General features: G+C 61.9%; 4 protein-coding genes across 9 annotated transcripts; 2 read left to right on the top strand and 2 right to left on the bottom strand.

The window, feature by feature from the left end:
• Nucleotides 1-554: 554 nt before the first annotated feature.
• Nucleotides 555-4,871, bottom strand: SLC8B1 (solute carrier family 8 member B1). 2 transcript variants are annotated; one of them, XM_057411253.1, is made up of 15 exons: nt 4,603-4,871; nt 4,179-4,331; nt 4,055-4,107; nt 3,898-3,956; nt 3,588-3,692; nt 3,340-3,507; nt 3,158-3,265; nt 3,020-3,076; nt 2,722-2,852; nt 2,467-2,608; nt 1,976-2,097; nt 1,680-1,833; nt 1,514-1,594; nt 1,031-1,095; nt 555-944 (listed from the first exon to the last, which is right to left on the bottom strand). In XM_057411253.1, exons 1-15 carry the CDS (start codon nt 4,759-4,761, stop codon nt 747-749), a joined length of 1,755 nt encoding a protein of 584 aa, XP_057267236.1. In that variant the 5' UTR covers nt 4,762-4,871; the 3' UTR covers nt 555-746. The 2 variants fall into 2 exon arrangements, with proteins under 2 accessions (XP_057267236.1, XP_057267235.1); XM_057411252.1 differs by having other exon boundaries at nt 3,020-3,265.
• Nucleotides 4,872-6,031: 1,160 nt separating this feature from the next.
• On the top strand, nt 6,032-10,466 carry PLBD2 (phospholipase B domain containing 2). The gene is made up of 12 exons (XM_057411254.1): nt 6,032-6,249; nt 6,343-6,436; nt 6,521-6,679; nt 7,150-7,250; nt 7,569-7,783; nt 7,895-7,989; nt 8,065-8,225; nt 8,318-8,413; nt 8,635-8,706; nt 8,820-8,972; nt 9,669-9,831; nt 9,910-10,466. Exons 1-12 carry the CDS (start codon nt 6,032-6,034, stop codon nt 10,075-10,077), a joined length of 1,695 nt encoding a protein of 564 aa, XP_057267237.1. The 3' UTR covers nt 10,078-10,466.
• Nucleotides 10,467-12,113: 1,647 nt separating this feature from the next.
• Nucleotides 12,114-14,093, top strand: SDSL (serine dehydratase like). 2 transcript variants are annotated; one of them, XM_057411262.1, is made up of 8 exons: nt 12,114-12,138; nt 12,381-12,573; nt 12,664-12,703; nt 12,786-12,925; nt 13,144-13,232; nt 13,322-13,549; nt 13,642-13,766; nt 13,875-14,093. In XM_057411262.1, the coding sequence occupies exons 2-8, from the start codon at nt 12,406-12,408 to the stop codon at nt 14,066-14,068; spliced, it is 984 nt and encodes a 327-aa protein (XP_057267245.1). In that variant the 5' UTR covers nt 12,114-12,138; nt 12,381-12,405; the 3' UTR covers nt 14,069-14,093. The 2 variants fall into 2 exon arrangements, with proteins under 2 accessions (XP_057267245.1, XP_057267244.1); XM_057411261.1 differs by lacking the exon at nt 12,114-12,138 and having other exon boundaries at nt 12,306-12,573.
• A 4,520-nt stretch (nt 14,094-18,613) lies between these two features.
• LHX5 (LIM homeobox 5) lies at nt 18,614-25,562 on the bottom strand. 4 transcript variants are annotated; one of them, XM_057411258.1, is made up of 7 exons: nt 25,115-25,562; nt 23,314-23,537; nt 22,735-22,920; nt 21,956-22,233; nt 20,565-20,730; nt 18,888-19,065; nt 18,614-18,810 (listed from the first exon to the last, which is right to left on the bottom strand). In XM_057411258.1, exons 1-7 carry the CDS (start codon nt 25,285-25,287, stop codon nt 18,759-18,761), a joined length of 1,257 nt encoding a protein of 418 aa, XP_057267241.1. In that variant the 5' UTR covers nt 25,288-25,562; the 3' UTR covers nt 18,614-18,758. The 4 variants fall into 4 exon arrangements, with proteins under 4 accessions (XP_057267241.1, XP_057267240.1, XP_057267238.1 ...); XM_057411257.1 differs by having other exon boundaries at nt 18,614-19,065; nt 22,735-22,788; XM_057411255.1 differs by having other exon boundaries at nt 18,614-19,065.

A 25,562-nucleotide genomic window follows, 5' to 3' on the forward strand; every position in this document is an offset into this window, starting at 1 on the left:
CGACACAAACAGCACGAGCCGAGGCTGGGGTTTGGGGGTTTTATTGCAGTTCGGTGTGGTTTACAGTGCTTAAAGGCCAACACTGTGTGTGGAAACCTCCCTACAGCTCTGCTCACCCCAGGAGGAGGGAATTAGGATCTGAAACTCAAGTTGAAAAACACAGCTTAAAAAGACAGGGGAACCCAGGCTCCTTGGGTTTGGTTTTGCTCCAGCTTTGCTTGCACTGCCCTGGAGCTTCGGCTGACCTTAACCCCATCTCGCTCTGCCTCAGCTATTTCAAACCTGCGGCACAAACACATCATGTGCTTTGCAGTGACAAAGTTGTTCTCAGACCTGCAGTGTTACCCCATGGAGCAGGACTGCCCAGGCCCAGAGCAGCAAGGATGGAGATGGGGAAGGGAAAGTGAAGTGGCTGAAGAAGTAAAACCTCTCCTGTTGTGACCATGGGCTGGAGCTGGCTTCTCCTCTGCCACTGAGACCAGTGGAAGCCAAGGTCTTAACCTGCTCAGAGCCACCTTGAGTTAAACAAGCTTAAACAGAGCAGGGAGAAGACGTAGCTAATGACTTCACAGCTCCTCTTCCTTTCCAACAGCTTCTGAGGGCTGGCATGCGATGCCTGCAGCGGCACAGTTGGGATTGAGGTGCCCTTGGTCCCCCTGGCAGGGATGGAGAGAGGGGACAGGATTCCCAGTGATCCAGCCAGGAAGCAAAGCTGGATGCACATCTCCTGCCAGCAGCGGGGCTGCTCACGCTGCGGAGAGCCGGATCACCCTGAACTCGGTGAGCAGGGCCACGCAGAGGAAGGCCAGGTAGTAGAGGATGAGGCAGATGCCATAGGCCTTGCCCAGCTGAAAGCACTGCGCAGGCACCCACACGAAGGAGAAGACCAAGCTCAGCCCCAGGGCCCCAGCCAGCACCCACACCAGGAGGCTGTCGGGCTCCAGCTGCCGGAGAGATGGGCAGTGATGTAGGGTGACACCAGCATCCTGCTGCCACCCCGACCCGTGCCGCTGTGTCCCTGCAGCCTTACCTTCACCACCAGCTGGCTGCTGGTCATCTGCAGCAGGCACCCGAGTCCCACACCAACCAGGATGTCTGCAGCACGTTCAGGAGGAAGATAAGCAGAGCAGGAGACCTCGGGAGTGATGGAGCTGGCTGCATCCCTCCTCCCTGGCTGCACCCCATGGCTGGTGCCCAGCCCAAAGCATTGCAAGCTTGTGGCAAATACAACCTGGAGCACTCTAGGAGGAGAGGCTTCAGCCTGGTCCAGGGACCACCCAACACCTGCTGATCTGACCTTTGGCAGATCCCAAACCTGCCAGTTCCAGCCCCACTGGTGCTGGGACAGCAATGGGAATGCTGCTGGCTCCATCCTTGCAGCACCTCTGTTCAAAGGTACCACACTGGGAAGGGCATAGGGAAGGCTGCTAGCATCCCTGGGATGGATCCTGCTCACCTCCTTCCCAGGATCCTCAAGTGTCACTACCACCTTCCCCTTACACCCAAAGGATACTGAAGATGATGCCCCCGAAGCAGGCAGAGAAGGCCATGCGGGGGTAGCCCTGCCGTGCCATGGTGAGGTCCGAGAACGTGTCTGCAGGGGGACAAAGGGAAACCTTGGTGTTTGCCAGGAGGATGCGAGCTCATGGGGTGGCACCGGGGCACAGCAGAGCCCTCACCCCCGATGCTGTTGCCCCAGGCCAGCAGTGTCAGGCCCAGCACGGTGTTGCTCAGCTGGAAGATGATGCCCAGGGTCCGGAGGATGTTCACCAGCTCTGTGGCCGCGGCGTTGATCCACATGGCGCTGGCCAGAAACCCAAGGAAGGCAAATACCTGCCCAGAAGAGGGGCAAGCTGGGCCCTGGGTGCATCCCTTGGGACCCTGCACAGCTCCAACCAGCCGTGTCTCTCCTGGGGACTGGGAAGGAGGGCCTGACTGGTCCCCAGTGCGCACTCAGGGCTGGGGGACACCTTACGCAGTGGTACTTGGGTGGCTCCTCATTGCTTGTGGTGATGAAGATGATGACGGCCAGGACAGAGCCAACCAGTGTGACCAGTGCCCAGACTGGGAAGACGCCCTGGATCTGGTACAGCCCATCTGCACATGGAGGAAAGAAGGAGCATCAAAGTGGGCTGGGGCAGGATCCAACCAGGCTCATGGTACAAGGTAAATCCTTACCCCTTAAAGCAACCTCTGCCTTAAGCTCTCATGGGGCTACTCCCCTCTGTGCCTCAGTCTGCTCCCCTTTGTCCCCTTAGGACCCAGATGCTGGGGGCCCCAAATCCCCACCCCTATGGGGAGGACAGAACCATCCCCCTGCAAAGCAGGGCCCCCAGCTCAGCTCTGCACTGTCCCACCCTCATCTCACCAGGACTCCAAAGGGCTCCTACAGTGCCTAGGGCTTTGGTGGCCATCCCAGCCCCATCCTATCCTCTTTTGGGGTCTGGGGCTGTTCAGGGCTCTTACATGTGCCCGACTTGAGGGTAAGGATGCAGAGCAGGGGGCTGGTGACGATGTGCAGGCAGTTGAGGGGTCTCTTCCAGTTCAGGTCATCCTTGTCAGGGTCCACAACGGGAACGGTGAGCAGCAGCACCAGCTCCACTGGCACCTGCGAACGGTGCGCAGCCGTGAGCAGGGGACCCCAAGATCTTCCATCCCCAACCATCCCCATCACAAGCCCCCCCCTTTGAGGGGCTCCTCCTGGCTCCTGTCCCCAGTTACCTTGAGGACCTTAAAGAGCCGCCAGTACCAGGGCTTCCTCCTCCACTTGCGGCAGTCCAGGGGGCTGAGGGCAGTGGTGAGGATGCGCAGGGAGGGCTCCCGCGAGGGCAGCAGGGGCCGGTACTCCTCACCTGCAAGGGGATACGGCAGCTGAGCGGGATGGGGGCTCCCCAGGGCCCCCGACCCCTCTATACCATGGGGCTGTGGTCACCTGCGTGGCCCCTGCACCCAGCCATAGCTGCCCCATGGGCTCAGTCACAGCCTCAGGACAGAGCAGGGCCCATTGGGAGCTACATACCATAGTCCCCACTGTTTGTGCCCGAGGACTCCGGCTCTTCAGCATCCGTCGGCATCTCTGTGGGGAAGAGGAGAGGAGAGGAGGGAGCAGTGGATGGAGACCCCAGCACAGCAGGGGTCCTGCTGGCATGAGCCTTACCTGGCTCCCAGGCTCCAGGAGGGCCCGGCCCATCGCCCCGCTGCCACCGGTGAATCCACGTGCACAGCACCACGGTGAGGACATAGAAGATGTACAGCCCCAGGTACCCTGCATGGGGACCCCGCGGGGGTTACAGCACCCCCAGGATGCTCCTGCTGCCCCCTAGCCCCAGCAGCACTCACCCAGAGCCTCTCCCAGTGTGATCCTGCCGAAGTAGAGCACCAGGAAGGTGAGGAAGACAGCCAGCATGTAGAAGATGACATCCCTAAGGAAGGGCCTGGAGGCGGCTGTGAAGGGCTTGACCAGGGCGATGCCACCAGCCACCACCGTGGTCACGAACACACCAGCACCTACCAAAACAATAGGTTCCCTGTGAGGGGCAATGCCCCACAGCGATCCCACCCCCCTGCTATGGGGGGGGTCTCCTTACCAAAGACAGCCCCAATGGCCAGCCCTGCCGTCCGCGGGTTGGAGAAGGCCACCACGGCACTGAAGACATCGGGTGCCCCATTGCCAAAGGCCAGGAAGGTGACACCATGGAGAAGGGACGTCAAGGAAAAGACCCCTTCCCGTGGGGACATGGGGTGTCTGCCCGCTCTGCGCCACAGGGCTCCATCCCGGAGCCAGCACCCAACCCCATGGCTCATGCTCTGCATGGGTTTCCCCTGGCACGGTGCTGAGGGGACACAAAGTGACCCCATCACAGCATCGCCCTCCCCGGCCATGGCGTGCCAAGGATACTGCCACGTTGTGAGACAGCCTCAGGTTGGTGGAGATGGCCGACAAGTTGGGGCAGAAGCTGGAAAGGCAGAAGAGGTGGGGAAGGGTGACGGGGCAGCCCCGGGACACAGGGGTCCCCCTCACCCCAGGAACCATCCCCTCTATGGGGCTACTCACAACTTCTCTGCTGTCACTCCAAGGATGACGAACAGGTACAGGAGCCAGAGAGCCTGCGGGCCAGAGCGAGGGGTCAGTGCCACCCGTGCCCCTAACGCAGAGCATCCCCCATGCCCATCCTTACATAGAGGGTGACGGCGAGGGGCAGCAGCCGGGGGGGGAAGGTGCAGAACACCCCCTCCAGGTAGTTGAGGAAGCCGCCGTCCAGCCGGCAGTCGGGGTTGCTCCGGATGAAGCGGCACCACTCCGAGCTGTTGTGTTTCCGCACCTCCCAGCACTGTGGGGCAGAGCAGGGGGGGGGCTCAGAGGCTCCCCTCCAGGGTCCCATCCCCATTGCCCTCCAGTAAGGGGCACCGCTGGGCACCGTCAGCCCTGCCTCAGTTTCCCCATCTGAGCCAAGGGGGTGCAAGCCCTTGACCCCATCCATGGGCCCACAGAGCCCCCATCACCCCCCTCCCACCGGGAGGAAAGCCCGGCTGCAGGAACGGGGCAGCAGGGACAGGGCCCCCCGAACCCCGCCTCATCCCCCCCGCCCCACACTCACTCACATCCAGGTCCCGGCCGTGGCTCTGCGCTTCCCCCCCGGGCGGGACCGTGCGCCCCGGGTCCAGCAGCAGCGGGGGGGGCCCGGCCGGCTGCGCCCCGGCGAGTCCCAGCACCCCGGCCAAGCCCAGCACCCCAGCCAGCCCCACAGCACCCTGCCCCATAGCGGGTTGGGGGGCACCTACCGCTGGTAGCGGCCTCCGGGGAGGGGGAACGGGGGCAGGTCGCGGGCCCCCATCCCCGTATCCCCGGATGGGGGGAAGGAAAGGTTAAAATAAATAATTAAAAATCAAATTATTATTAATAATAATTAATTAAAATGAAAAGAACGATAAAAAGCGGCCACACGTCCCCAGCGGGGGGGGGGGGGGGGGTCACCCCCGAGCGCAGCAAAGGGGGGGGCCACCCCCAAGGGAGGGGATGGAGGTCCCGGGGGATGCTGGGGGGATGCCGGTGGTACCCGAGGTCCCCTCCCGCCCCGCGCACCCACCCCGGCGCCGCGGCCGCGCTGCTGTGCGCGGGCAGCTGATCCCCACCGCCCCGCCCGCATCTTAAAGGGGCCGCCACCCTCCGCTCTTAAAGCGACCGCGCCGCTGTGGGCTGCACACGGAGCTCCCTCCGCGTCCCGGTGCCCTGTGCGGGACACGCACCCCGCGGGATGCGCCCCTGTTCTGGGGGGCACCCTCTCTGAGCTCATCGCAGGCATGGTCTGAGGGTGCTGCCCCGGTGGGGCCCTGTGACCGCACCGGGGAGCTTTGGCTGCGCGGCCCGGGTCCTGCTCTCGGTGGGTGCCCCGCGCTCCCCCCGTTGTAGGTGCGGGGCTGGGTGGCTCATACAGCACCGAGCACAGGGATTTGGGAGCGCTGGATCCGGGATCCACCCGTGCGGTGCCTTCGGGTGCTGCGCAGCCCGGAATAGCCCCAAGCGTGTGGCACCTTTTCCAGCTGATCCAATAAAGGGCATTACTGATGCTGCTGGGCACGCGGACCCGGACGGACCCACACTGGGTGCCCCCGCTGTGGGGTCCAGCCCCATCCCTCCCTCCCCCTGTTCCATGGCACGGCACGAGTGCACCAGCCCTCAGGTGGTGCTGGGGGTGACACACGGCGGTGCAGGGATGCTGGGGGGGGGGCTCCGAGGCCTCTGTGCCCGCCCCACCGCGCCCCAAGGGGACTTTGCCTGCAGTAAACGGGGACTGCCCACAGGGCACCCACACCCCGCGCATCACCCCAATGGGGTCCCCACACCCTGACCCGCTCCCCACGGGCTGCCCCGATGGGAGACACACGGGGGGGGGCACCCACTTGTGCCCCGCCCGTGGGACCGGGGCTGGGGGCAGGATGGGGACACCCGGGGCGGGCAGCGGGACCCGACGGGGCGGCGCGGCCATCGCAAGCCCCGCCTCTGTCCCTGCCCCTGCGCTCCGTGCCCGCCATGGCGGTGTCGGGGCTGCCGCTGCCGCTGCTGCTGTGCGCGGTGTCCGCAGCCCTGCCCGGAGCCCCCCGCACCGGGCCCAGCCCCGCTCCCGTCCCGTCGCAGCCCCGCAACGTCTCGGTGGTGCTGGAGCCGCGCTCGGGGCTCCGCGTCCTGCCCGGCCGCAGCCCCGCCGCTGTCGCCTGGGCCAGCCTCGACGACCGCATCCCCGCCGTGGGGTAGGGACCGGGCGCGACGGGGGCTCGCAGGGAGCCGTCGGGGACGGGGGTGCCCCGGTTCTAACCCGTGTGTGTTCCCCCCCCCACCCCAAGATGGGCCTTCCTGGAGGTGAGCACCAACGCCTCGTACAGCGACACCCTGCAGGCCTATGCTGCCGGGCTCGCCGAGGCGGCCGTGTCCGAGGAGGTAAGGGGGGGACCCCCGTGGGGTTGGGGTCTGTCTGGTTCCCGAGCCCCCCATCCCCTCGCTGAGCGGTGCCGTGCCCCGCAGCTGATGTACATGCACTGGATGAACACCATGGTGGGCTACTGCGGCCCCTTCAAGTACGAGAGCGAGTACTGCGAGAAGCTGCGGAGCTACCTGGAGGCAAACCTGGGCTGGATGGAGGAGCAGATGGGGAAGGGGGAGGACCCCGAGTACTGGCACCAGGTGAGGAGAGGGGACCCCGCACCCTGGGTGGCCCCCGTGCTAACATAAGGCCAGGCTGGATGGGGCTTGGAGCAAGCTGCTCCAGTGGAAGGTGTCCCTGCCAGGGGTTGGGGCTGGATGTGCCTTAAGGTCCCTTCCAACCCAAATCAGTTGGGGCTGTGATGGAGACAGAGGTGCCTGGGTCCTGGCTGTGCTCCATGCAGGATGACAGGGATGAGGATCCTCCTCCCCTGGATGAGCAGATCCCACTCGTGACTTTCTCCCCACACGTACCCCTGTTGGGGTGCCCATGGGGTGGCTCAGCACTGCCTCCTTCCCCCCCCCAGCCACCGGTGCTGAGTCACAGCCACACTGATGGTCACGCTCCCCCTGTGCCTCATCCTGCCTCTGCAGCAGCACCGGACCTGCTGTGTGCTCCAGCATCCTTCCGGGTGCCCCTGTGGAACCCAGCCCTGTCCCTGTCCCCATAGGTGCGCCTGGCCCTGCTGCAGCTGAAGGGGCTGGAGGACAGCTACAACGGGCGCCTGGACTTCCCCCGGGGCAGGGTCTCTCTGTCACCCTTTGGTTTCCTGTGAGCTCCTTCGGGGGGGTGATGGAGGGGGGGATGAGGTTGGGGGGATGAGGGATGCCCAGCTCTGTCCCACTCAAACCCTTCTGCTGCTGGGGCTCCTCCCTACCCCGTGGGCTGGGTGGTGGGTACCCCTCCGAGCCTGCTTCACCGCCTGCCTCAGTTTCCTTCCCTCCCTGCTGAGCACTGGTGCCCGTGCTGGGGTGGGATGGAGGAGCACCCCCGGCCTGGATATTGATGTGCAGAGAGCTCCGGATGCGGCCCTGCTCCGGGGTTGCGGTGTCCCCCACTTCATACCCCGTGTCCTACTCCCTGCCCCAGCCTGCTGCAGCTGGGGGGTGACCTGGAGGACCTGGAGTCAGCCCTGAACCGCTCCTCCCCACGGCGCGTCCTGGGCTCGGGCTCCTGCTCTGCCCTCCTGAAGCTGCTGCCGGGACACCGGGATCTCCTGGTTGCCCACGACACGTGGACCTCCTACCAGTCCATGCTGCGCGTCATCAAGAAGTACACGCTGCCCTTCCGCACCTCGGGTGCTGGTGAGTGAGCTGGGAGGGGGGGCTGCGATTGACACCCCCCTGCTGATGCTCCCTCGCTCCCATTGACACCCCCCTGCTGATGCTCCCTTGCTCCCACATCCCCTTTCCCAGGCAACGCTCAGATCCCTGGCAGCACCCAAGTGTTCTCCTCCTACCCCGGCACCATCTTCTCCGGGGACGACTTCTACATCCTCAGCAGCGGGTTGGTGAGTGGGGTCTGGCCCTGGGGGACCCCTCCGCGGCCCCGCCGCCTTCCCAAAGCCTCCCTTCCTCCCTCGCAGGTCGCGCTGGAAACCACCATTGGGAACAACAACCCGGCGCGGTGGAAGTACCTGGAGCCGCGCGGCAGCGTCCTGGAGTGGCTGCGGAACATCGTGGCCAACCGCCTGGCGCGCAGCGGTGCCGAGTGGGCCGCCGTGTTCCGGCGCTTCAACAGCGGCACGTGAGGATGCGCCGGGGTCCGGAGGCTGGGAGGACCGCGCGCAGGGATGCGGCTGGGTGCCACAGGGATGCTCCCTCCTCTCCCCGTGCCAGGTACAACAACCAGTGGATGGTGGTGGACTACAACGCCTTCACGCCGGGGAGAGCAAGCCTGCCGCAGGGCGTGCTGACCGTGCTGGAGCAGATCCCGTGAGTTGAGCCATGGGGGGAGAATCCCCTCTCCCGTCGCCCATGGGTTGGGGGAAGCCACAGCTGCCCCTGCCCAATGGGTGGGAATTGGGTGCTGGGGATACAAATACAGGCTGGAGCTGCCTGTGCGGCTCTGGATGGGGTGGGAATCCCGGCAGGGCTGCTCCCCTTCCCGGCCTATCCCCATCCATTCCAACTCAATGCTCTTCCTCCCCACGCAGGGGCCTGGTGGTGGTGGCCGATCGGACAGAGCTGCTGTACCAGCAGGGCTACTGGGCCAGCTACAACCTGCCGTGAGCTGCATCCAGCCCCCGTCCCCATCCCGTTAAAGAGGGGTACAGCCGATGCTGTACCCTTGCCCCCAGCCCGCAGCACTGGGGGTGCTGACTGCCCCCCAAATCCCCAGGTACTTCGAGGAGGTCTTTAACGCCAGCGGGACCCCGGAGCTGGTGGAGAAGTACGGGGACTGGTTCAGCTACAACAAGAACCCGCGCGCGCAGATCTTCCGCCGCAACCAGACGCTGGTCCGCGACCTGGACTCCATGGTGCGGCTGATGAGGTGGGTGCTGAGGGCACCCCAAGGCCTCTGGGTGCCCCCCACAGGGGGGTTGCAGCCCTCAGGGGTGGTGGTTTTGTCCTGGGCTGCATCGAAAGGAGGAGGTTGAAGGAGGGGATCCTGCCCCTCTGCTCTGCTCTGCTCTGGGAGACCCCCCTGCAGCGCTGTGTGCGGTGCTGGTGTCCCCAGCACAGGAGGGACATGGAGCTGTTGGAGCAAGTCCAGGGGAGCCCACGAGGATGCTCAGGGGCTGGAGCAGCTCCCGTATGGAGCCAGGCTGAGAACATAGGGGCTGTTCAGCCTGGAGAAGAGAAGCTGCGTGGAGACCTCAGAGCAGCTTCCAGTGGCTGAAGGGGGCTGCAAGGATGCTGGAGAGGGACTCTTCATTAGGGACTGTAGTGATAGGACAGGGGGTGATGGGTTCAGACTGAAACGGGAGATTTAGGTTGGATTTAAGGCAGAAGTTCTTCCCTTTGAGGGTGCTGAGGCGCTGGTGCCCAGAGAAGCTGTGGCTGCCCCATCCCTGGCAGTGTTCAAGGCCGGGTTGGACACAGGGGCTTGGAGCAAGCTGCTCTAGTGCAAGGGTGCAGGGGCTGGAACTGGATGAGCTTCAAGGTCCCTCCAACCCACCCCATGCTGTGACTGTGTCTCTATGATGCGCGTTCCCCTCCCTGCCATCACCCACCCCTCACTTCCCAGGTCCAACAACTACCTGCAGGACCCGCTGTCGCGGTGCCGGGGCTGTGACCCCCCCCAGAACGCAGAGAACGCCATCTCCGCCCGCTCTGACCTCAACCCCCCCAACGGCACCTACCCCTTCCCTGCCCTGCGCCAGCGCTGCCACGGCGGCACCGACATGAAGGTGGGAGCCAGGACCCCCCTCTTTAGGGGTGCACCCCCTCCCACAGCCCTTTGCTGATGTGTTGTGTCCCCCCCCCAGGTCACCTCCTCGGGCATGGTCCCCACCTTGGCGCTGGTGGCTGCCAGCGGTCCTGCCTGGGATGATGTGCCCCCGTTCCGCTGGAGCACGTCCCCATGCAGCGCCCTGCTGCACATGGGCCACCCGGACCTATGGACCTTCCCCCCCATCAAGGTCCGCTGGGACTGAGCAGGCACCGGGATGAGCCCGTCCATCCATGGGCATCCCTGTGTGGGAATCCCTCGTGGGGGCCGCAGCGTTGCCCCTGCGCCCGCAGGGCTGGTTTGGGTGCAAGGAGGGGGGGTCCCCTGCACCCCAGGGTCTTTCTGCTTCTGCCTCTCACTGCCGTGTCCCCGTGGTGCTGAGCTGCACTGGGACCATGTCCCCTCCCAGCCATGGGGTTCTGGGACCTTTCCCTGGATGCTGACACCGGGTTTTGGGGGGGCTCTTCCCAGAAAAGGGGGACCCCCCCCCCACTTGGGAGGCTGGTGCTGGTCCGCAGGCAGAGAGCAGGGCAGTGAACTGGTTTGGCTGTGACAAATAAAGTGCTCTGCGTGCAGCAGAGGGGGTGGCTGTGCTTTGCACGCTGCTGAGATTCTCTGGTGTCTCGTATAAGGGTTGGGCTCACGCAGTGGTCTTCTCCCCCCCCCCCCCCCGCCCCCCAACATTAACAGGATGCTCCCTGCTTCTTGGTGGTCAGGTGCACAGCCCTCCAGGCTGGCCTTTTTTGGGGTGCTGAGCTTTCTCTGGGTACTTGGTGTGGGGCTGAAACGGGGAGGTCCCCACCACTCACCCCCCCCCCGGATGGGGTGTCCCTCCTCATCCCTTTTGACTCCCCCTCCCTCTGACACCTGTGTTCACCCCAGCCCCAAAACCCCCGTTGCAAAATCCTCTTAGGGCAGCTCCCTTGATCCCGCTGCTTCGTTAGGAATAACAAGGTCATTACCGGGGGATTAATGAGCTACTGCGGCTCCGCTTTGATGGCTCCAGGTTCCCACCAGGCCTGGGGGGCCCTGCAGCAACCTGGGGGCTGCACTGAGCTGGGATGCAGCAGGGCTGGTACCCCTAAAGCTGCGATGGGAGCCCCGGAGCCATCCCACAGGGATGGGTGCTGAGGGGGCGGCAGAATCCGTGCCTATGTCCCTGGTGTGGGGGTTCCCTGTGCCTCGGTTTCCCGGGGTAGAAGGAGAGCAATGAGGAGGGATGGGTGCACCCATGCTGAGGAGGGCTGAGCTTGGCTCCAGCATCCTCCCTATGAGCAGCGGGGTCTCCTTGCACCGCTTCCCCTGCGCTGCCACCAATGGTCCCACACCCCTGTCCCATCCGCAGGGAAGCATCTGCGGTCCCTGCGGCCACTGGGAGATGGGGGGGGGGGGAGGCTGGAGCTCGTGTGCCCCCCTTGAAGGAATCCTCACCACATCCCATATTGCAAGTCCCCATGTGCCCAAAGCAGCGTGGTGTGGCACTGCCTGTGGTGCCCTGCCCTGCTCTGCGCTGTTCACTCTGAAGCCTAATGGGAGCATGGAGTTGTTCCATTGCTGGGGAAGACCAGCTCCGGTTTGGATCCTGGGGCTGCAATCCCATAGCATTCCAGGTCTGTTTCACTGCTGTGACAGTGGGGCAGAGCCAGGGAGTGGAGGGGGGGGTTCCAGTGCATCCCATTTGGCTGTGTCATGCCTATGCCAGCTCATGTGCAGTGAGTCCCCTGTTGGGACCTTCATACCCCCTGACCCCTCCTGGCACACAGGGGCTTGTTCCATGGGGCATGAGGCTGGGATGGGGGGGGGGGGGGGGCGGAGCAAGGCTGCTGTGGGGCTTGGCAGGGCTGGCATAGGGGTGCAATGGCTGCTGTGGGGGCAATGGGCTCAGGTTGAATGGGCAAAGTCCTCCAGCCTCCTGGGACATGGACCCGAGGGCTTGTGCTCAGGTGCAGGGGTCTTACCCTTGGGGACCCCCAAAGTCATTTGGGAGCTGCCCCCTCTCCTGGCCTCCCATCTCCTTGGCACATGAAGGCTGCTGGGACTTGGCTGATCCTGGGCCACCGGCACCGTGCCCGTACCATGGCCTGGGTGCTTTGGGCATGCGTCCAGTGCTGTGGATGCCAAAGCCCATCCGGCTGTGAGCAAACAGCCAGGGCAATGTCTAACTGCTGCCGGCTCACATGGGGGCCTGGGGACATCGGCACGGCCCCCCTGGCGTCACCTCCTCCGTCCGGAGCTGAGCACACGCAGTGAGGACACGGGACATTGGGTAACCCCACCGTGGGGCGCTTGGGGACAGGGGGGGGCTTGGGGATGGAGGATGGAGATGGGGTGGCCCTGCTTGCAATGGGGCTCTGGCAGGGAGGACTCATTGCTGCGGTACTGGGGGTGGATCTGGGGACAGCCTTGTCCCAGCCATGTGGCCCCCTTGGAACCAAGGCGGGCAGCAGGGCTGTGGGGAATGGGGGGTACCCATGGGGAGCAGCCAGTGCCTCACCCAGCTCTCCACAGCAGAGCATCCATCACCCCTGAGGCCATGGCAGCCCAGCCCAGCGGGGGCCAAAAGCCCTTCCACATCGTCTCGCCCCTCCTGGAGAGCCTGCCCCTGTCCAGGGCCGCGGGTACCAAGGTGTACATGAAGCTGGAGAACGTTCAGCCCACCGGTTCCTTCAAGATCCGGGGCATCGGCCACCTCTGCCAGGAGGTGAGGGTTGTACCAGGGCGCTGCTCCTGCCCTTACGGGGCACAACGAGGGGGTAAACCCCATCCCTTTCCCTCCTCTCCTGCCTTTCAGGCTGCCAAGAAGGGCTGCAGCCGCTTCGTTTGTGCCTCAGGTAACTGGAGCCGGAGCAGGGGGCCCATTGTGAGGGCTGCGGAGGGGGGGATCCAGCCCTTCCTGACCCCCGCTTCCCGCAGGGGGCAGCGCGGGGCTGGCCGCGGCTTACGCGGCGCAGAAGCTGGGGGTGCCGGTGACCGTGGTGGTCCCCAGCAGCACCGGCCCCGGCACCGTGCGCAGGCTGCAGGAGATGGGGGCAGAGGTGGAGGTCTCGGGACAGGTACCGCAGCCTGGGGGTGTGCGGGGTGGGAGCATCTCTGCGGTGCGCATGGCAATCCCCCCGTCCTGCATCACCTGCACCCTGGCACTGCAGCATGGTCACCGTGGGGACCCCAGACCTCAACCCAGTGCCTCTGTGGGTTTATGGTGATGACGGACCCATTTCTGGGGGGGTGTGAAAGCTGATGTGGCCCCACGGAGCCCCTGTTACTTCCCCAGGTATGGGATGATGCCAACGGGAGAGCCCTGGAGCTGGTGGAGACCAAGGGCTGGGTCAGCATCCACCCCTTCGACCACCCCTTGGTGTGGTGAGTGAGTGCTGCCGGTGCTCAGCTCCCCATCCCCATCCCCATGGCCGGGATGCTCTGGGCCACATCCTCCCCTCCTCACGCCGCAGGCAGGGCCACGCCAGCCTGGTCCAGGAGCTGAAGGACTCCCTGGACACCAAGCCAGACGCCATCGTGCTGGCGGTGGGTGGCGGGGGGCTGCTGGCGGGTGTCGTGGCTGGCTTGTGGCGGGTGGGCTGGCAGGACACCCCCATCATCGCCGTGGAGACGTGGGGGGCTCACAGCCTGCACGCGGCGCTGGAGGCCGGGCGGCTCATCACCCTGCCCGACATCACCAGGTAAGGCCGTGCCGTGCATGCGAGGAGTTGCTGGGTCTCAGCCCAGCTCCGTGAAGGGTCCTCAGGAACACCCCATCCACTTCTATCCCAAGCGTGGCCAAGTGCTTGGGAGCCAAGACCGTGGCAGCGCGGGCGCTGGAGTGCGCCCGGGAATGCGAGGTCATCTCCCAGGTGGTGGAGGACGCGGATGCTGTGCGGGCTGTGGAGCAGTTCCTGGGTGAGCCGGGTGGCGATGGGGACGGCACCGGGGGCAGCAGCCTGCGCCGTGCCGGTTGGTGGCGGGCGATGGGGACGGCGCGGCTCAGGGTGGCTCTTGTCCCCGCAGAGGACGAGAGGATGCTGGTGCAGCCGGCGTGCGGCGCTGCCCTGGCCCTGCTCTACACGGGAGGACTGCAGCGGCTGCAGCGAGAGGGGCGGCTGCGGGCCCCGCTGGCCTCCGTGGTGCTGGTGGTGTGCGGCGGCAGCAGCATCCGGCCCGCGCAGCTCCGCGCCCTCAAGGACCAGCTGGGGCTGGAGTGATGCCCATTGAGGAGGGGGGCACAGCGGAGCCGTGTGTGACGCGGTCTGGTGTGAGGCATCCCTGCCCGTGTGGGGTCCTTCCCAAACCATGGAATGGGTTGGGTTGGAAAGCACCTGAAGATCACCCGGTTCCACCCCGCTGCCATGGGCAGCGGTGCCTCACACCAGACTGGCCTTTAGGATAACCCAAATAGAGCCTGGTCTCTGAGCTGGACCCCTCGCCTCCTCCTGCAGTCCCTGCCCAGCTCACAGCATCTATAGAGGATGGGGAAACTGAGGCACGCAGGGTGGGTGAAGCCAGGGCTCACCCTGCAGGCAGGGATGGAGCCAGGGCCCTTCCTGCCCGTCCGAGGGCAGGACTGGGGTACACGCACCCCTCTTTGCCCCTTGGATGAGCTCCTGCTCCGCACCCCCTGCTCCCTGTTGGATGCAGCTCCCCACCCCAATTAGCAAGCACTCGTTCTCTGACTAATTACTTTGTGACTGCCTTTATGCATTATTATTCTAATGATTATTAATTATTACAGTCTTCTCCCATTCCTTCCACTCTGTCTGTGGTCAGAAGAGAATAACACACATGGACCTGCTGGTTGCAGTGATTTATTGGTGGAGCTCCCTGGCTGGGTTTAACACCCATGGGCTCTGAGGTGCACTGATGGAGGGGGGGGGGGGTGTAGACCCCATCCTGGAGCCACAAGATCCCCCTTTCTTCCCATAGCACTCTTTTTCCTAACCCCTCTTTTCCTCTAGGCTTTCCTGCACTAGTGCTGCATTTCCTTTTAGCTTGTTGCTAATGCACCTCCTGTTGGGTGTTGTGTCCCTCAGTGCATTTCTCCCCTGTCCTTCTTTCCATTCCTGGGTGATCATGGAATGATGGTTTGGGTTGGAAGGGACCCTAAAGCTCATCCAGTTCCAACCCCTGCCACGGGCAGGGACCCCTTCCACTAGAGCAGCTTGCTCCAAGCCCCTGTGTCCAACCTGGCCTTGAACACTGCCAGGGATGGGGCAGCCACAGCTTCTCTGGGCACCCTGTGCCAGCGCCTCAGCACCCTCACAGGGAAGAGCTTCTGCCTAAGAGCTCATCTCAGTCTCCCCTCTGGCAGGTTAAAGCCATTCCCCTTGGCCTGTCCCTACATCCCTTGTCCCAAGCCCCTCTCCAGGTTTCCTGCAGCCCCTTTAGGCACCGGAGCTGCTCTAAGGTCTTGCTGGTGCCCCCCTTCTCCCCTTGGAGCAGAGGGGGCTCAGCCCCCTGAGTCACCGGCAGCCCCATGAAACTCTTTCTCTTGGCCAGCTCCCCCCAGCAGCACCCTCCCTGCCTCCCCCCATCTCTCCCAGTGTCCAGGCCTGCTCCCCAGTTGCCTCTTGGAGGCCAAATCCCCATCAATCAAACCTCTGCCACTCCATCGTGAGCAACATCTTATGGAAAAAGGTGTTCCAAGGAGCACCAAGGGCCGGAGAATCCTATTGCAAGACACACTATTAATTGTAAGGAGTCAGCCCAACCTACTCCAGCTACTTTTTATCCCGGGTCCAAAACCTGGTTATTTTCCACTTTCTGCAGACCTTCCCCTTCCCTTTTCTCCCTACAAAAAGGGGGAAAAGTCAGAATACAGTATAAAATAGCAATGATGCTTGTCCAAAGGCTGGAAATGGGAAAGGAATTCATCCTCAGGACTAAGGATGCTCTGCTGGGCCTGGGGGGAGCTAGGAGCTCACACTGGTGTGTCCCCAGCATGGCCCCATGGGGGGTTATTGACACTGGGGTTGGGGTGACCCCAACGGGGAGCTTTGCCCCGTTTCTTGCCTTGAGGGAGCATTTGGTCTTTGGGTGCCAGCTGAGGAAGATTAGGCCAAGGCAGGGACATGGGGGTGCAGGTTATGTGGGGGACACCCCACTGAGGGTGGCGTGGCCACACTTGGCATCCCCATCTTGGCTATGATGTTGCTGTGGGGGGGATCCCTGCCTTGGCTGTGACATGGCTGTGGTGGGGCCCCCATTTTGGCTGTGATACTGGGCCCTGACCCCAGCTGCAGTGGGGACCCTGGCTGTGATGGGGACCCAGCCCTGGCTGTGGCTCAGGGGCTGAACCCATCCGCTCCCTGCTCTGTGCCCTGGATCCAGCCCTTTCCATGACACCAAGCCGCAGGTGGGTGCTTGCAGGGATGGGGTGGCAGCAGTAGCCGGTGGCCAGTGAAGCAGGGCAAGGCTTCGCTCCTGCAACCAGCTCTGAGCTGCGGGTCCCAACCAGAAACACCCCTCAGTGCCAGCGGGTCCCTGCTCGGATGGGTGCTGAGCCCCAGCCGCCTGCATGGGAGGAGGCAGCTTGGAGCATCCCAAATCCCTCCTGCAGGGATGGGATGCCCAGCAGCCCGCTGACAGCCCTCCAGTGTGTGCCTTGGCTATAGTAATAGCAATGATCATCATAATAGGCGGCGTGTTCACCCACTGAATGACCTTGTGCTTGCATTTATAACCCTCGGAACGATGCTGGGAGGGAGCTATTTAACAATGCAACGCCCCATCCTTATAACAAGCCCTGATAACCCCAACCTGGCAGGGGTGGAGCACGAGGGAGGGCCCAGCTTCAATCCTGCCTCAGTTTCCCCACCTGATAAAAGGGGGGAAGGTGCTTTGTGTGCTGAGCTGCTGTGATGGTCTCAGGCTGAGGGATTCCTCAGGGCTCAGCCCGGCTCGTTTGCCACCCCGTTATTAATGCTGGTAATGGCATAGGAAGGATAAATTCCACCACTTGGCTGAGCAGAGGGAAATATGCAGAGCAGTGGTTGGCTTTCCATAAATCATCAGTGCTCCGTGCTGCAACCCAGCCAGGACTTGAAATTCAGGTCAGGAGAGAGGGACGCTGGTAAGCCAGGCAGAGGAGGTAATTCATTCTGGTTCTATCGGTTTCCTGCAAGCCAAGGGAGGGGGGGAAGCTCTAAGCTCTGCCACGATTGTGTGCTTTAAATATTAGCTCAGAGCTGCAGCCGGTTGTGGGCTTTATTTGGTTTGGGATCTTGGAAAACAAGAGAGGGAAAAGCAAGAGAGATGGGGATGGACTTGGATGCTGGTGGGGATGGACCCCTCTCCTGCCTGCCCTTGGTACCTGCATGGTGCAGATGGGGTTCATGGACATCCCACCCCCGTGGTGTGTGTCCCAGTATTCCTGTAGGGATGCAGCATCCCATGGTGATCAGCGTGGCTGAGGGTGCCTCTGGACTGCTTTGGGGCGGGTGATTTTTGGGGTGTCCATATGATCCCTTCCCCAGGAGAAAGGAATCATGTCCCAGGTTCTCTGCTCTGGGGAATGTGCCCCCCCCAAGTGATGGAGAGCTGGGGGGATGTGGGGGTTCTGGGGTACCAGGTGGGTGATACAGCAGCACTGAGGTGCCCATGGTACCCATCCTATGCAGGGGAGCGCTGGTAGCGGCTCCCCCCGACCCCACATTAGTGCTGGGGGCGGCAATGGGGGAGCCCAACCAGCACCTCCCGTGGCTTTGCCTTTCTCTGGAGTGATCACAAAACGAAACGAAAGGGACCAGGTGACCGAGCAGTAGGTAACTAAAAGGTTCTTTATTCACATCGAACAACAAGAGCCATTCACACTAACAGCCTCCGCAAGAGGCAGCGGGGACAGGAAACCCACGGCGCTTTCAGCAAACAACTTTTCCCCTTTCCTTTTCCATTCTCCTTCCTCTTTATTTTGTCATTCCCACTCTATATATTCCCCCCCCCCCCCCCCGCCTGCGGAATAGAAAACCCTGGGAGCCTCCCGTGACTAAAAGTACAATAAATAATCAGTAAACACAAAACCATACTTTATTTGTTTCTCCTTTATACAAAATAAAGAAACTAGAAGCAAAAACTATGATACATCCGTAACTCGGCAGAGCCGCTGGGCATCGCTGGGGTGGAGCTCGGTGGTGAGGCTCAGGGTTTGATTTCTGCTCTGGTGGTGCGTGGGTTTGTCCTGGGTTATTTCCCTGGTTAGTGTGGGGGGGGGGTTGCCTCTTTCTGTCTTTGCCACCGTGTGGGAGCTCAATCTCAGCCAGTCACTGGGGCAGCCCTGGGCACCCCCTTCCACACCCCCTCTGAACCAAAGACCGGGTCCAAACCCGCCTTGTCCTCGGGGATAAAAGGCGAACAACGGAAAACCAGGGCAGGGAAGGGGCTGGGGGGTGTTATTCCTGCTCTTCCCCGTTTCCCCCCTGCTGCGATGTGGTCGGGGATAATTAAAAAGGATGCTAATGAGCAGGGGGGAGCCCTGCCAAGAGCCCCCCGTCCCCATCCCCAGGAGCCGCCGGGGCGGTGGGACCTGTGTGTCCAGGCAAGTTCAGCTTTGGTCCGAGAGGCGGGGGTCCCGCTGCCAACGGGGGTCTTCAGGGCTGGGCACCATTCCTTATCCCCCCCACCCAGTACTGGGGGGGGAAGGTGCCGGGAGGGGGAGGTAGTGGGGTGGCCCCAAGGTCCCATATGGAGGGAGGGATCTGCAGTGATTGGAGGGGACGCAGGGATGCGTTTTGGCATCGGACGGGGGTCTTTATCCGTGGGGTGGAGGGGGGACACGCGTGGGGTGGGGGAACACGGGGGTGTTTTCCCCCTCCCCACACACACACGTGCCCACACCAGGCCTACCACACCGCTGCCTCGCTGAGCTCCGGGTTGGGGTGCGAGAGGGCCCCGCTGTAGCCGCTATTGCTGGACATGGAGAAGGGTGGGCTGGGCCCCCCGCTGAAGACCTCCCCTGGGATGGGGTGCAGCGAGCCGGTCATCCCCGGCTCGGGGCTGGGGGTGTCGGGATGCGAGATCATATCCGTGTACCTTTGGTTTTCTGAGGAGTGGTGTCCGCTTAAGGGGGGCTCCAAGGGTCCCAGGGGTGTGGAGCCGGGTCCTGAGTTCTGAAGGTAGCTGGAGTCGGCCGGGGACTGGGCTTGGGAGGGCGGCCCGTGGGGGAAAAAGTCATAGTTGCCTCCCGGTCCGTAGTAGTCACCTTGGTAATCTGTGGGGCGGGAGGGAGAAGGATGGAGCTGGTCCCTCAGGGATGAAACCTCCGCTGCGCCCCATTCCCAACCCTGTCCTCCCCTCTGGGCACAAATCTGGACCCGCATTGCCACCCATGCCGAAATATTCTGCTGGCTCCTGGGGTGTGGGGCTCAAAGAACCCACTGCAAATCGGAGCTCAACCTAAGGGAGAAATAAGCCGGTCCTCAGGGCTGCAGCGCTCACCGTCCTCTCCCTGCCTGTCCTGGAGGGAGGAAGCGGATACAGGAGGGCAAGGAGCTGGGGCTGGGGCAGCTCAGGGGGAGGATGGGCTCAATTTAATGCTTGGTTAATGCATTAAATAATATATATGTACATAAAGGGAAGGGGGAAAAGATATATATGGGAATGGGTGAATGGATGTATAAAGGGAATGAGGAAAAACATATATATAAGGGAATGGGGAAAAGATATGTATAAGGGGACATGGTCCTCAGTGATACGGTTTAATGGACTTGGCAGTCCTGGGGTAACGGTTGGACTTGATGATTTTAAAGGTCTTTTCCAACCTAGTTGATTTTAGGATTGTAGGAGTGGGGAAAACGTATATATGTATATAAGGGAAGAGGGAAAAAATATGTATAAGGAGAATGGCAAAACCCATGTATGTATAAAGGAACAGGGAGAAGATGTATAAAGGGAATGGGGAAAAAGCATGTGTAAAGGAATGGGGAAAAACATATGAGAGAAAAAGAAAGAGGTATGTATAAAGGGAATGGGCAAAATAAGTATTTAAAGGGAATGGTAAAAAACGTATAAGGGAATGGGGAAAAGATATATATATAAAGGATACGAGGATTACATGTATAAAGGGAATTGTGGAAAATATATCTAAATGGAATAGGGAAAAAAACCCCAAACATACAAGGGAATGGGGAAAAATATATACGATGTGGAAAAATCTATATAAATAAAATGGGGTAAAATATATATAAATGGGGAAATATACATATATATATATTTAGCAGCCTAGAAGGGATCTAGAAACTCACTGGGGGCAGCAAGGGGTGCGTGGAAAGCCCCTCTTAGGAAGGGAGGCTTTGAAAATGGGCTTCGGGGGGGCTCTTCACGGAGCGGGGGGGAGAGGGGAGGCGGCGGGGCCGCCCCGCTGCGCCCATCCAGTCCCGTCGGGGCGGCGGCGGGGGGGCGGCCCGGCGGCAGTGACCTTCCATATGCTGCGGGCCCGGGAGGTAATTGGAACAAATGCGGCCTGAAAGGGGCACAAAAGCCCCGCAGCTGGGGCTTTGTTCGGGGAGAGGGGCCGCCGCAAGGCCCGGGGGATGGGCGTGGGTGCGAGCCTGCGTGGACGTGTGTGTGCATACGGCGGGGAGCGTGTGCATGGACGTGAGCACTGGGAGAGCCGGGATGCTGCGGCTGCTCGGGAAAGGGGGATATGGGAGGAACAATGGGAAAGAGGGAGGGAAGGAGCAGGGGGGACACGGGGCAGCGGTCCCTCACCTCCGTAGTACGTGTAGGGCGTCGAGCCGAGCATCTCGGACTCGTCGAGGCGGCCGCCGAGGGGCCGCATCCTGCGCGGGCTGCGGAAGAAGGCATGCCGGCGGGCGCCCAGCGCGCTCAGCTGCTTCATCCGGCGCTCCTTGGACCGACGGTTCTGGAACCAGACCTGCGGCAGGGCCAGCGTCAGGATCCAAAGGGAATGGGGGTACCGGGGACACCCCCTCCCCGTGTTTGGTTAGGGATGGCTGGAGAAGGGGATGGGAATCTTGCACCCACATGGGTTTTCCCATGTTTTAATGACAACCCACACCTCCTGCTGCTAGTAAATCCCAAAACATGGATGGGGGTACACCCCCCCCCCCCCCCCAAACAACCAGGCTGCGTCCCCCTGCATGCATCCTCAGCCGATTTGTGTCTACAAGGGAGAAGGCAGCCAGAAAATACAAGAGGGAGAATTTTCCTCTATGGGTAGGAAGAAAAAGGGAGGAAAAGAGGGTAGGAAAAGGCGGGGAGGAGTTCTGGGTGGCAGCAAAAAGCAGGTTGCAGGGAGATGAGACCTGCTGCAGCGGGAGGAAAAGCTGACCGGTGGGGATGGAGATAACAGGGAAGGGGAAGATGCAGCCGACTCTCCACGGGGCATCGTCTCATCCACGGCCCAGGCCACCGTGTTGTCTTGGTATTGCGGTGTCTGGATTATGGCTCCTTTCCCCTCTGTATCCCCCGGGATGGGGCAGCTCAAGGGAACGAGCACATCGCGCTCCTCCAGGGCCCTTCTCCTGCTTCCCTCTGCTGGGAGCCCGGAATGGCAGCTCCGCTACGGGCAAAGCCGGAGAGTCCTCCCCTATTAGTGCCTTTATTAAAGCCCATTAATCCCTATATTTCCGCAGGGATTTTCTTCACGGGGGCAGTGCAGTAAGGAAGTGCCGGGCTGCCTGCAGAGAGCAATGGCTTCTCCTTGCTTTCCCAAGGCTGGAACATCCATCTCCTGGGCACGCTGGAGAGTCCTGACGGTGAGGCCTCAGACCGGCTTATGTTTTGGGATTGATTTTCATCTCTCCCCACGGGATCGGTGCATTATAGCACAGAATGGGGGATCCCCGCTATCCCACCGGAGCAGAGGTGTGACGCTGTCAGGGGATGGATGGGATTTGCCTGACCCCATTTCCAGAGCTCATGGGATCAGCCTCAGTGTCCCAGCCCCTTCCCAGCACCTAGGGGAGACCGTGACAGCCTTGAGCTATCAGAGCTCCTACAGCACCCCTTTTCCTTCCCTTCCTATGCGGGTTTTTCCCCTGCCATGGGAGGAAATGGCCCCATGAAGTGCTGATGTTGTTCTATGATGGGAATGATGCCACATCACACCATGGGACCATGGGCTGGGGCTGCCCTACCTGGATGACTCTCATGTTGAGGCCGGTCTCCTGGGCCAGCTGCTCTCGGATGTGGCGGGTGGGTTTGGGGGTGGCGGCGAAGGCAGCTTTGAGGGTCTCCAGCTGCTTGGCTTTAATGGTGGTGCGGGGCCCCCTCCGCTTGGTGCCCGAGTTCTGCTCCTCGTTCTCGTTGTTGGTGGTCTCCTTGTCCGAGGAGGTCGAGTTGTCCGTCTCCTTCGTGTCGTCCTGCATGGGGTCCTGGAGATCCGGGGACAAACTCCTGTCTGTACATGAGGACACTGTAAAGGAGACCCAGAAAGGAAGGGGAGGGGGGGGGGGGGTGCGGATAACTTAGGGGAGACATCAACCCCCCTTCTCCTCTGCCCTCCCCAGCCCGGCTGCTTTCCAGGAGAGGAGTTTGGGGGTGCTGGAGAGCAGCAAGAGGTGCAGATCACCTCTGCCCCCCTGGTACCCCGAAAGCATCAGCCCCCCAGCATTACGCAGAGCTCCAGGTAAACTCTGCCCGACCGGGCCCTGTGCACCACGTTGTGCCGTCCGGGGGCAGCTGGGGAGGGGGGGATCCCCCAAGCCCCCCGCAGGCCCCCGAGCTCCCCTTTTCCCCCCGCCTGCGCCTTGCACACCGGGAAGCGCCGCAGGGAAAAATGCGGCCGGTCCCTGTAGGGGCTTGGGGAGGTGGGGGCCCCAGTCGCTGCCTTGAGCCTGGCTCACCCCCCCCACGCAGCCACCCCTCCTCCCGGGGCCCCTGATGCCAGCACCCCCCAAGGCCATGCTCTACTCGCCTCGCTCACAGCAGCGGCCCCACTGACTGACGTGGCAGGATCCGGCCCCGGGTGCTGGACGGAGAGAGAGCCCACGGAAGGGGGTGAGCACAGGCGCCCGGCATGGCTGGGACAGCGGGAGTGGGCCTGATCCTGCTGTCCTGACGCAGAGACAGCTTCCAAGGAAGTCAAATGGGAGCTTTGCCTCTGGGTTGAAAGGAGGCGAAGGATCAGGCCCGCGGCGCGGGGGGACCGGGCACACTCGCAGGGGGATGCTCCCGGGTTTGAAGGGGGGGCACCGGGCTAGGCCGGGGTGGTCCTGGCTCCTCACCGTCCGGTGGGGGGGGGAATGCTGCCCCCGGGAGCGATGCTGCGGGGCTGCACCTCGGCCGCCCCTTGCCCCATGCGCGTCCGCATCCCTCGGGGGGTGCGATCGCTTCCACCCCGATTGAAGGCTTTCACCCCACATCCCTCCCTCTCCCCGCGGATTAACGATGGCGGTCGGGCTGGCTGCGGGGTGCAGCCCTTACCCCCCACACCCCCAAAAAAAACCCTAAAGCTCCGGGGGTCGGGCGGTGCGGAGGGCAGGGCCGCTCGTACCTGAGTTGAGGCTTCCTTCCTTCAGACTGGGGGAGTTCAAGTAATCCTCTTTGCAAACAAACTTGTTCTCGTCTATGATGTAGAGCTCCTCGCCCGTGGAGAGCTGCTTGTTGCAGACCATGCAGGTGAAACAGTTCAGGTGAAACACTTTATTCCGCGCTTTCCGGACGAGGTCGCTGGGGGAGATGCCCTGGGAGCAGCCGGCGCATTTGGTACCAAACCTCCTGCGGAGGGGGAAGAAAAGCGAAGAGCTGGGAGCCCCGGCGGCGATGGGGCCTCTGTAGCGAGCCCCCCTGCTCCAAATCCCACCGCAGGAGTCCGAGCCTGCAGCATCTCCCGCTGGGAGATTTGGGGGAACGGGAGAATCCCACCCACTCCCCCCCCCCCCCCCCCGCTGTCCCTTTTGGGGGGGGGGAGGATGAGGAGGGAGCATTCAGCCCGCAAAGCGGGGGGCGGGTGCGGGTTTCGCTCCAACCGGTGACTCCGGGAAGGGAACGGGAGGTTTCAGGTGTCGGCCTGGAAATCCCGGCAAAGAAACGGGAATGGTGGCGGCCGGAGCGACGGGGAAAGGGAGCGGTGGGGTCGGGGGACACTGAGTCCCCAGGACAGAACAACAACGGGAGGCGGTGGAAGCAGCTCCGCTCCCCGAAGTGCCCCCCGGGCCCCGCGCATTCCCGTTCTCCAGGGGGGGAATTCTCCTTGGTCGGGAATGGCGCTTTGGAAAGCTCCGGTTTTCCTTCCCTTGGCTGGAGGCAGAGCCGGGTTTGTTGGCTTGGTTTGGGATTTTTTTGTTTTGTTTCATTTTTTACTCCCCAGGAGATGCTTTTTTAAAAAATTAAACTGAATTCCAGGGAATTCGAACGGGCTGGGAACGGTTCCGCGAGGAAAAAAATAATCCAAAACCCAGCAAAATAACTGACAAAAAGACCCACACAAAAAAACCACCCCAAAACCAACAGCCAGAAAAAAATCCCAAAACAACCCCCCCAAAAAACAAACCCCCAAAATCAAACAAAACCCAAAGCCAACAACAACCAACCAAAATAATCACAACCAAAGCAAACAAATAAAAACAAAACACCCCCTCAAATAATAATAATAAAAAAAAAAAACAAAACCCCCAAAACAAGCAAAAAAAAAAGGCAAAATAAAAAAGAAAATAAAATAAGCCAACACAACCCCAAACCAAACAATAAATCCCCCCAAACCCTGGCGCGGGGCCGCCGCTAGCGGGTCCCCGGCTGCTGCCAGGCCCTATGGGAAGAGGGGGGCCCATGCATGGTGCCCCCCTTTTTCCCCTCGGGTCGTGGCACAACTTCTTGCCTCCCTCGCTGCTGCTCCCCGTGACGTTGATGTAGTGGGAGCATTAGGAGTCATAAGTCATTGCCCCCCCCTTCCCACCCCGGCCCCTAATTTCCTCAGGGGAACCTTATCACAGTCATTAGGGGCGTTTAAGGACCGGTAAAAGGGGGGGGGAGAAGGTTTTGGCCACCGGCTTCACCGGGGCCTGGTGTCCCGGGAACGGGCCGAGGAGCGATACCGGCGGAGAGGGGCCCGGTGCTGGTGGAGGCAAGGTCATGGGGAGACTTGGGGGGGGTGTCCCCACCTCCGGCTGCAGCAGCGTCCGAAGCGCAGCCCCCCCCTTGCGCTTCCCCCTCCGAAGCGGACTCGGTGCGGGTCCCCAGTGGAAAGCGATGGGCGGAGATGCGGGGACCCCCCCGCAAAGCTCCGTGAGGCCGCGGACGGTGAGAACCTCCGCACCCTTCGGCGAGGTGCAATGGAAGGGGAGGGGGACGCTCACCTGAAAAAGTCATTTTTGCAGTAGAGTTTGCCTTCCCTGGAGAAGCATTTCTCGGTGAGGTTGCACTTGCACTCGCAGCACTGGACGCATTTGATGTGCCATGCCCTGTCCAAGACGTTCAGCAGGAACCGGTCCAAAATCGGCCTCTCGCAGCCCGCACAATGCACCATCATAACCTCCGCCGGGGGTGGAGACGCGCAAACGAGAAGGAAAAAGGAAGGGAAAAAAAAAAAAGCCCAAAACCCCTCGCCGGCACACGGCGACGACTCAAAAACGCAGGGAAAAAAAATCGAATAATGGTCAAATCACAGAGAAATAGAAGAGGGGACAACGAAAAGATTTAGGGGAGGGCAGCGAGGCGGCTGTCAAGTTCTTCCCCTTCTTCTCTCCGGAGCATCGGCGGCGGGAGGGGAAAAAGGATGCGCCCCCCCTAAAAATAAAATAAAAA

The sequence above is a fragment of the Pezoporus wallicus genome, unplaced genomic scaffold (assembly GCF_028554395.1).
Source record: "Pezoporus wallicus isolate ANWC-B61680 ecotype Strahan unplaced genomic scaffold, APGP_CSIRO_Pwel_v1 contig_6401, whole genome shotgun sequence".
Classification (NCBI taxonomy): domain Eukaryota; kingdom Metazoa; phylum Chordata; class Aves; order Psittaciformes; family Psittacidae; genus Pezoporus; species Pezoporus wallicus.

What these genes read in the sequence shown, in the direction of transcription:
- SLC8B1 (XM_057411252.1), bottom strand. Translation starts at nt 4,761, where the DNA reads ATGGGGCAGGGTGCTGTGGGGCTGGCTGGGGTGCTGGGCTTGGCCGGG. An exon ending in GGCCATTGGGGCTGTCTTTG is followed by an intron (nt 3,508 to 3,587) that starts GTAAGGAGACCC and finishes TTGTTTTGGTAG; the next exon opens with GTGCTGGTGTGTTCGTGACC. An exon ending in GGCTCTTTAAGGTCCTCAAG is followed by an intron (nt 2,609 to 2,721) that starts GTAACTGGGGAC and finishes CACCGTTCGCAG; the next exon opens with GTGCCAGTGGAGCTGGTGCT.
- PLBD2 (XM_057411254.1), top strand. Translation starts at nt 6,032, where the DNA reads ATGGCGGTGTCGGGGCTGCCGCTGCCGCTGCTGCTGTGCGCGGTGTCC. An exon ending in CTGTCACCCTTTGGTTTCCT is followed by an intron (nt 7,251 to 7,568) that starts GTGAGCTCCTTC and finishes TCCCTGCCCCAG; the next exon opens with CCTGCTGCAGCTGGGGGGTG. An exon ending in ACGGCGGCACCGACATGAAG is followed by an intron (nt 9,832 to 9,909) that starts GTGGGAGCCAGG and finishes TCCCCCCCCCAG; the next exon opens with GTCACCTCCTCGGGCATGGT.
- SDSL (XM_057411261.1), top strand. Translation starts at nt 12,331, where the DNA reads ATGGGGGGTACCCATGGGGAGCAGCCAGTGCCTCACCCAGCTCTCCAC. An exon ending in CCGCTTCGTTTGTGCCTCAG is followed by an intron (nt 12,704 to 12,785) that starts GTAACTGGAGCC and finishes CGCTTCCCGCAG; the next exon opens with GGGGCAGCGCGGGGCTGGCC. An exon ending in TTCGACCACCCCTTGGTGTG is followed by an intron (nt 13,233 to 13,321) that starts GTGAGTGAGTGC and finishes CTCACGCCGCAG; the next exon opens with GCAGGGCCACGCCAGCCTGG.
- LHX5 (XM_057411255.1), bottom strand. Translation starts at nt 25,287, where the DNA reads ATGATGGTGCATTGTGCGGGCTGCGAGAGGCCGATTTTGGACCGGTTC. An exon ending in TGCAAAAATGACTTTTTCAG is followed by an intron (nt 23,538 to 25,114) that starts GTGAGCGTCCCC and finishes CCCCCTCCGCAG; the next exon opens with GAGGTTTGGTACCAAATGCG. An exon ending in TCAACATGAGAGTCATCCAG is followed by an intron (nt 20,731 to 21,955) that starts GTAGGGCAGCCC and finishes GCCCTGCCGCAG; the next exon opens with GTCTGGTTCCAGAACCGTCG.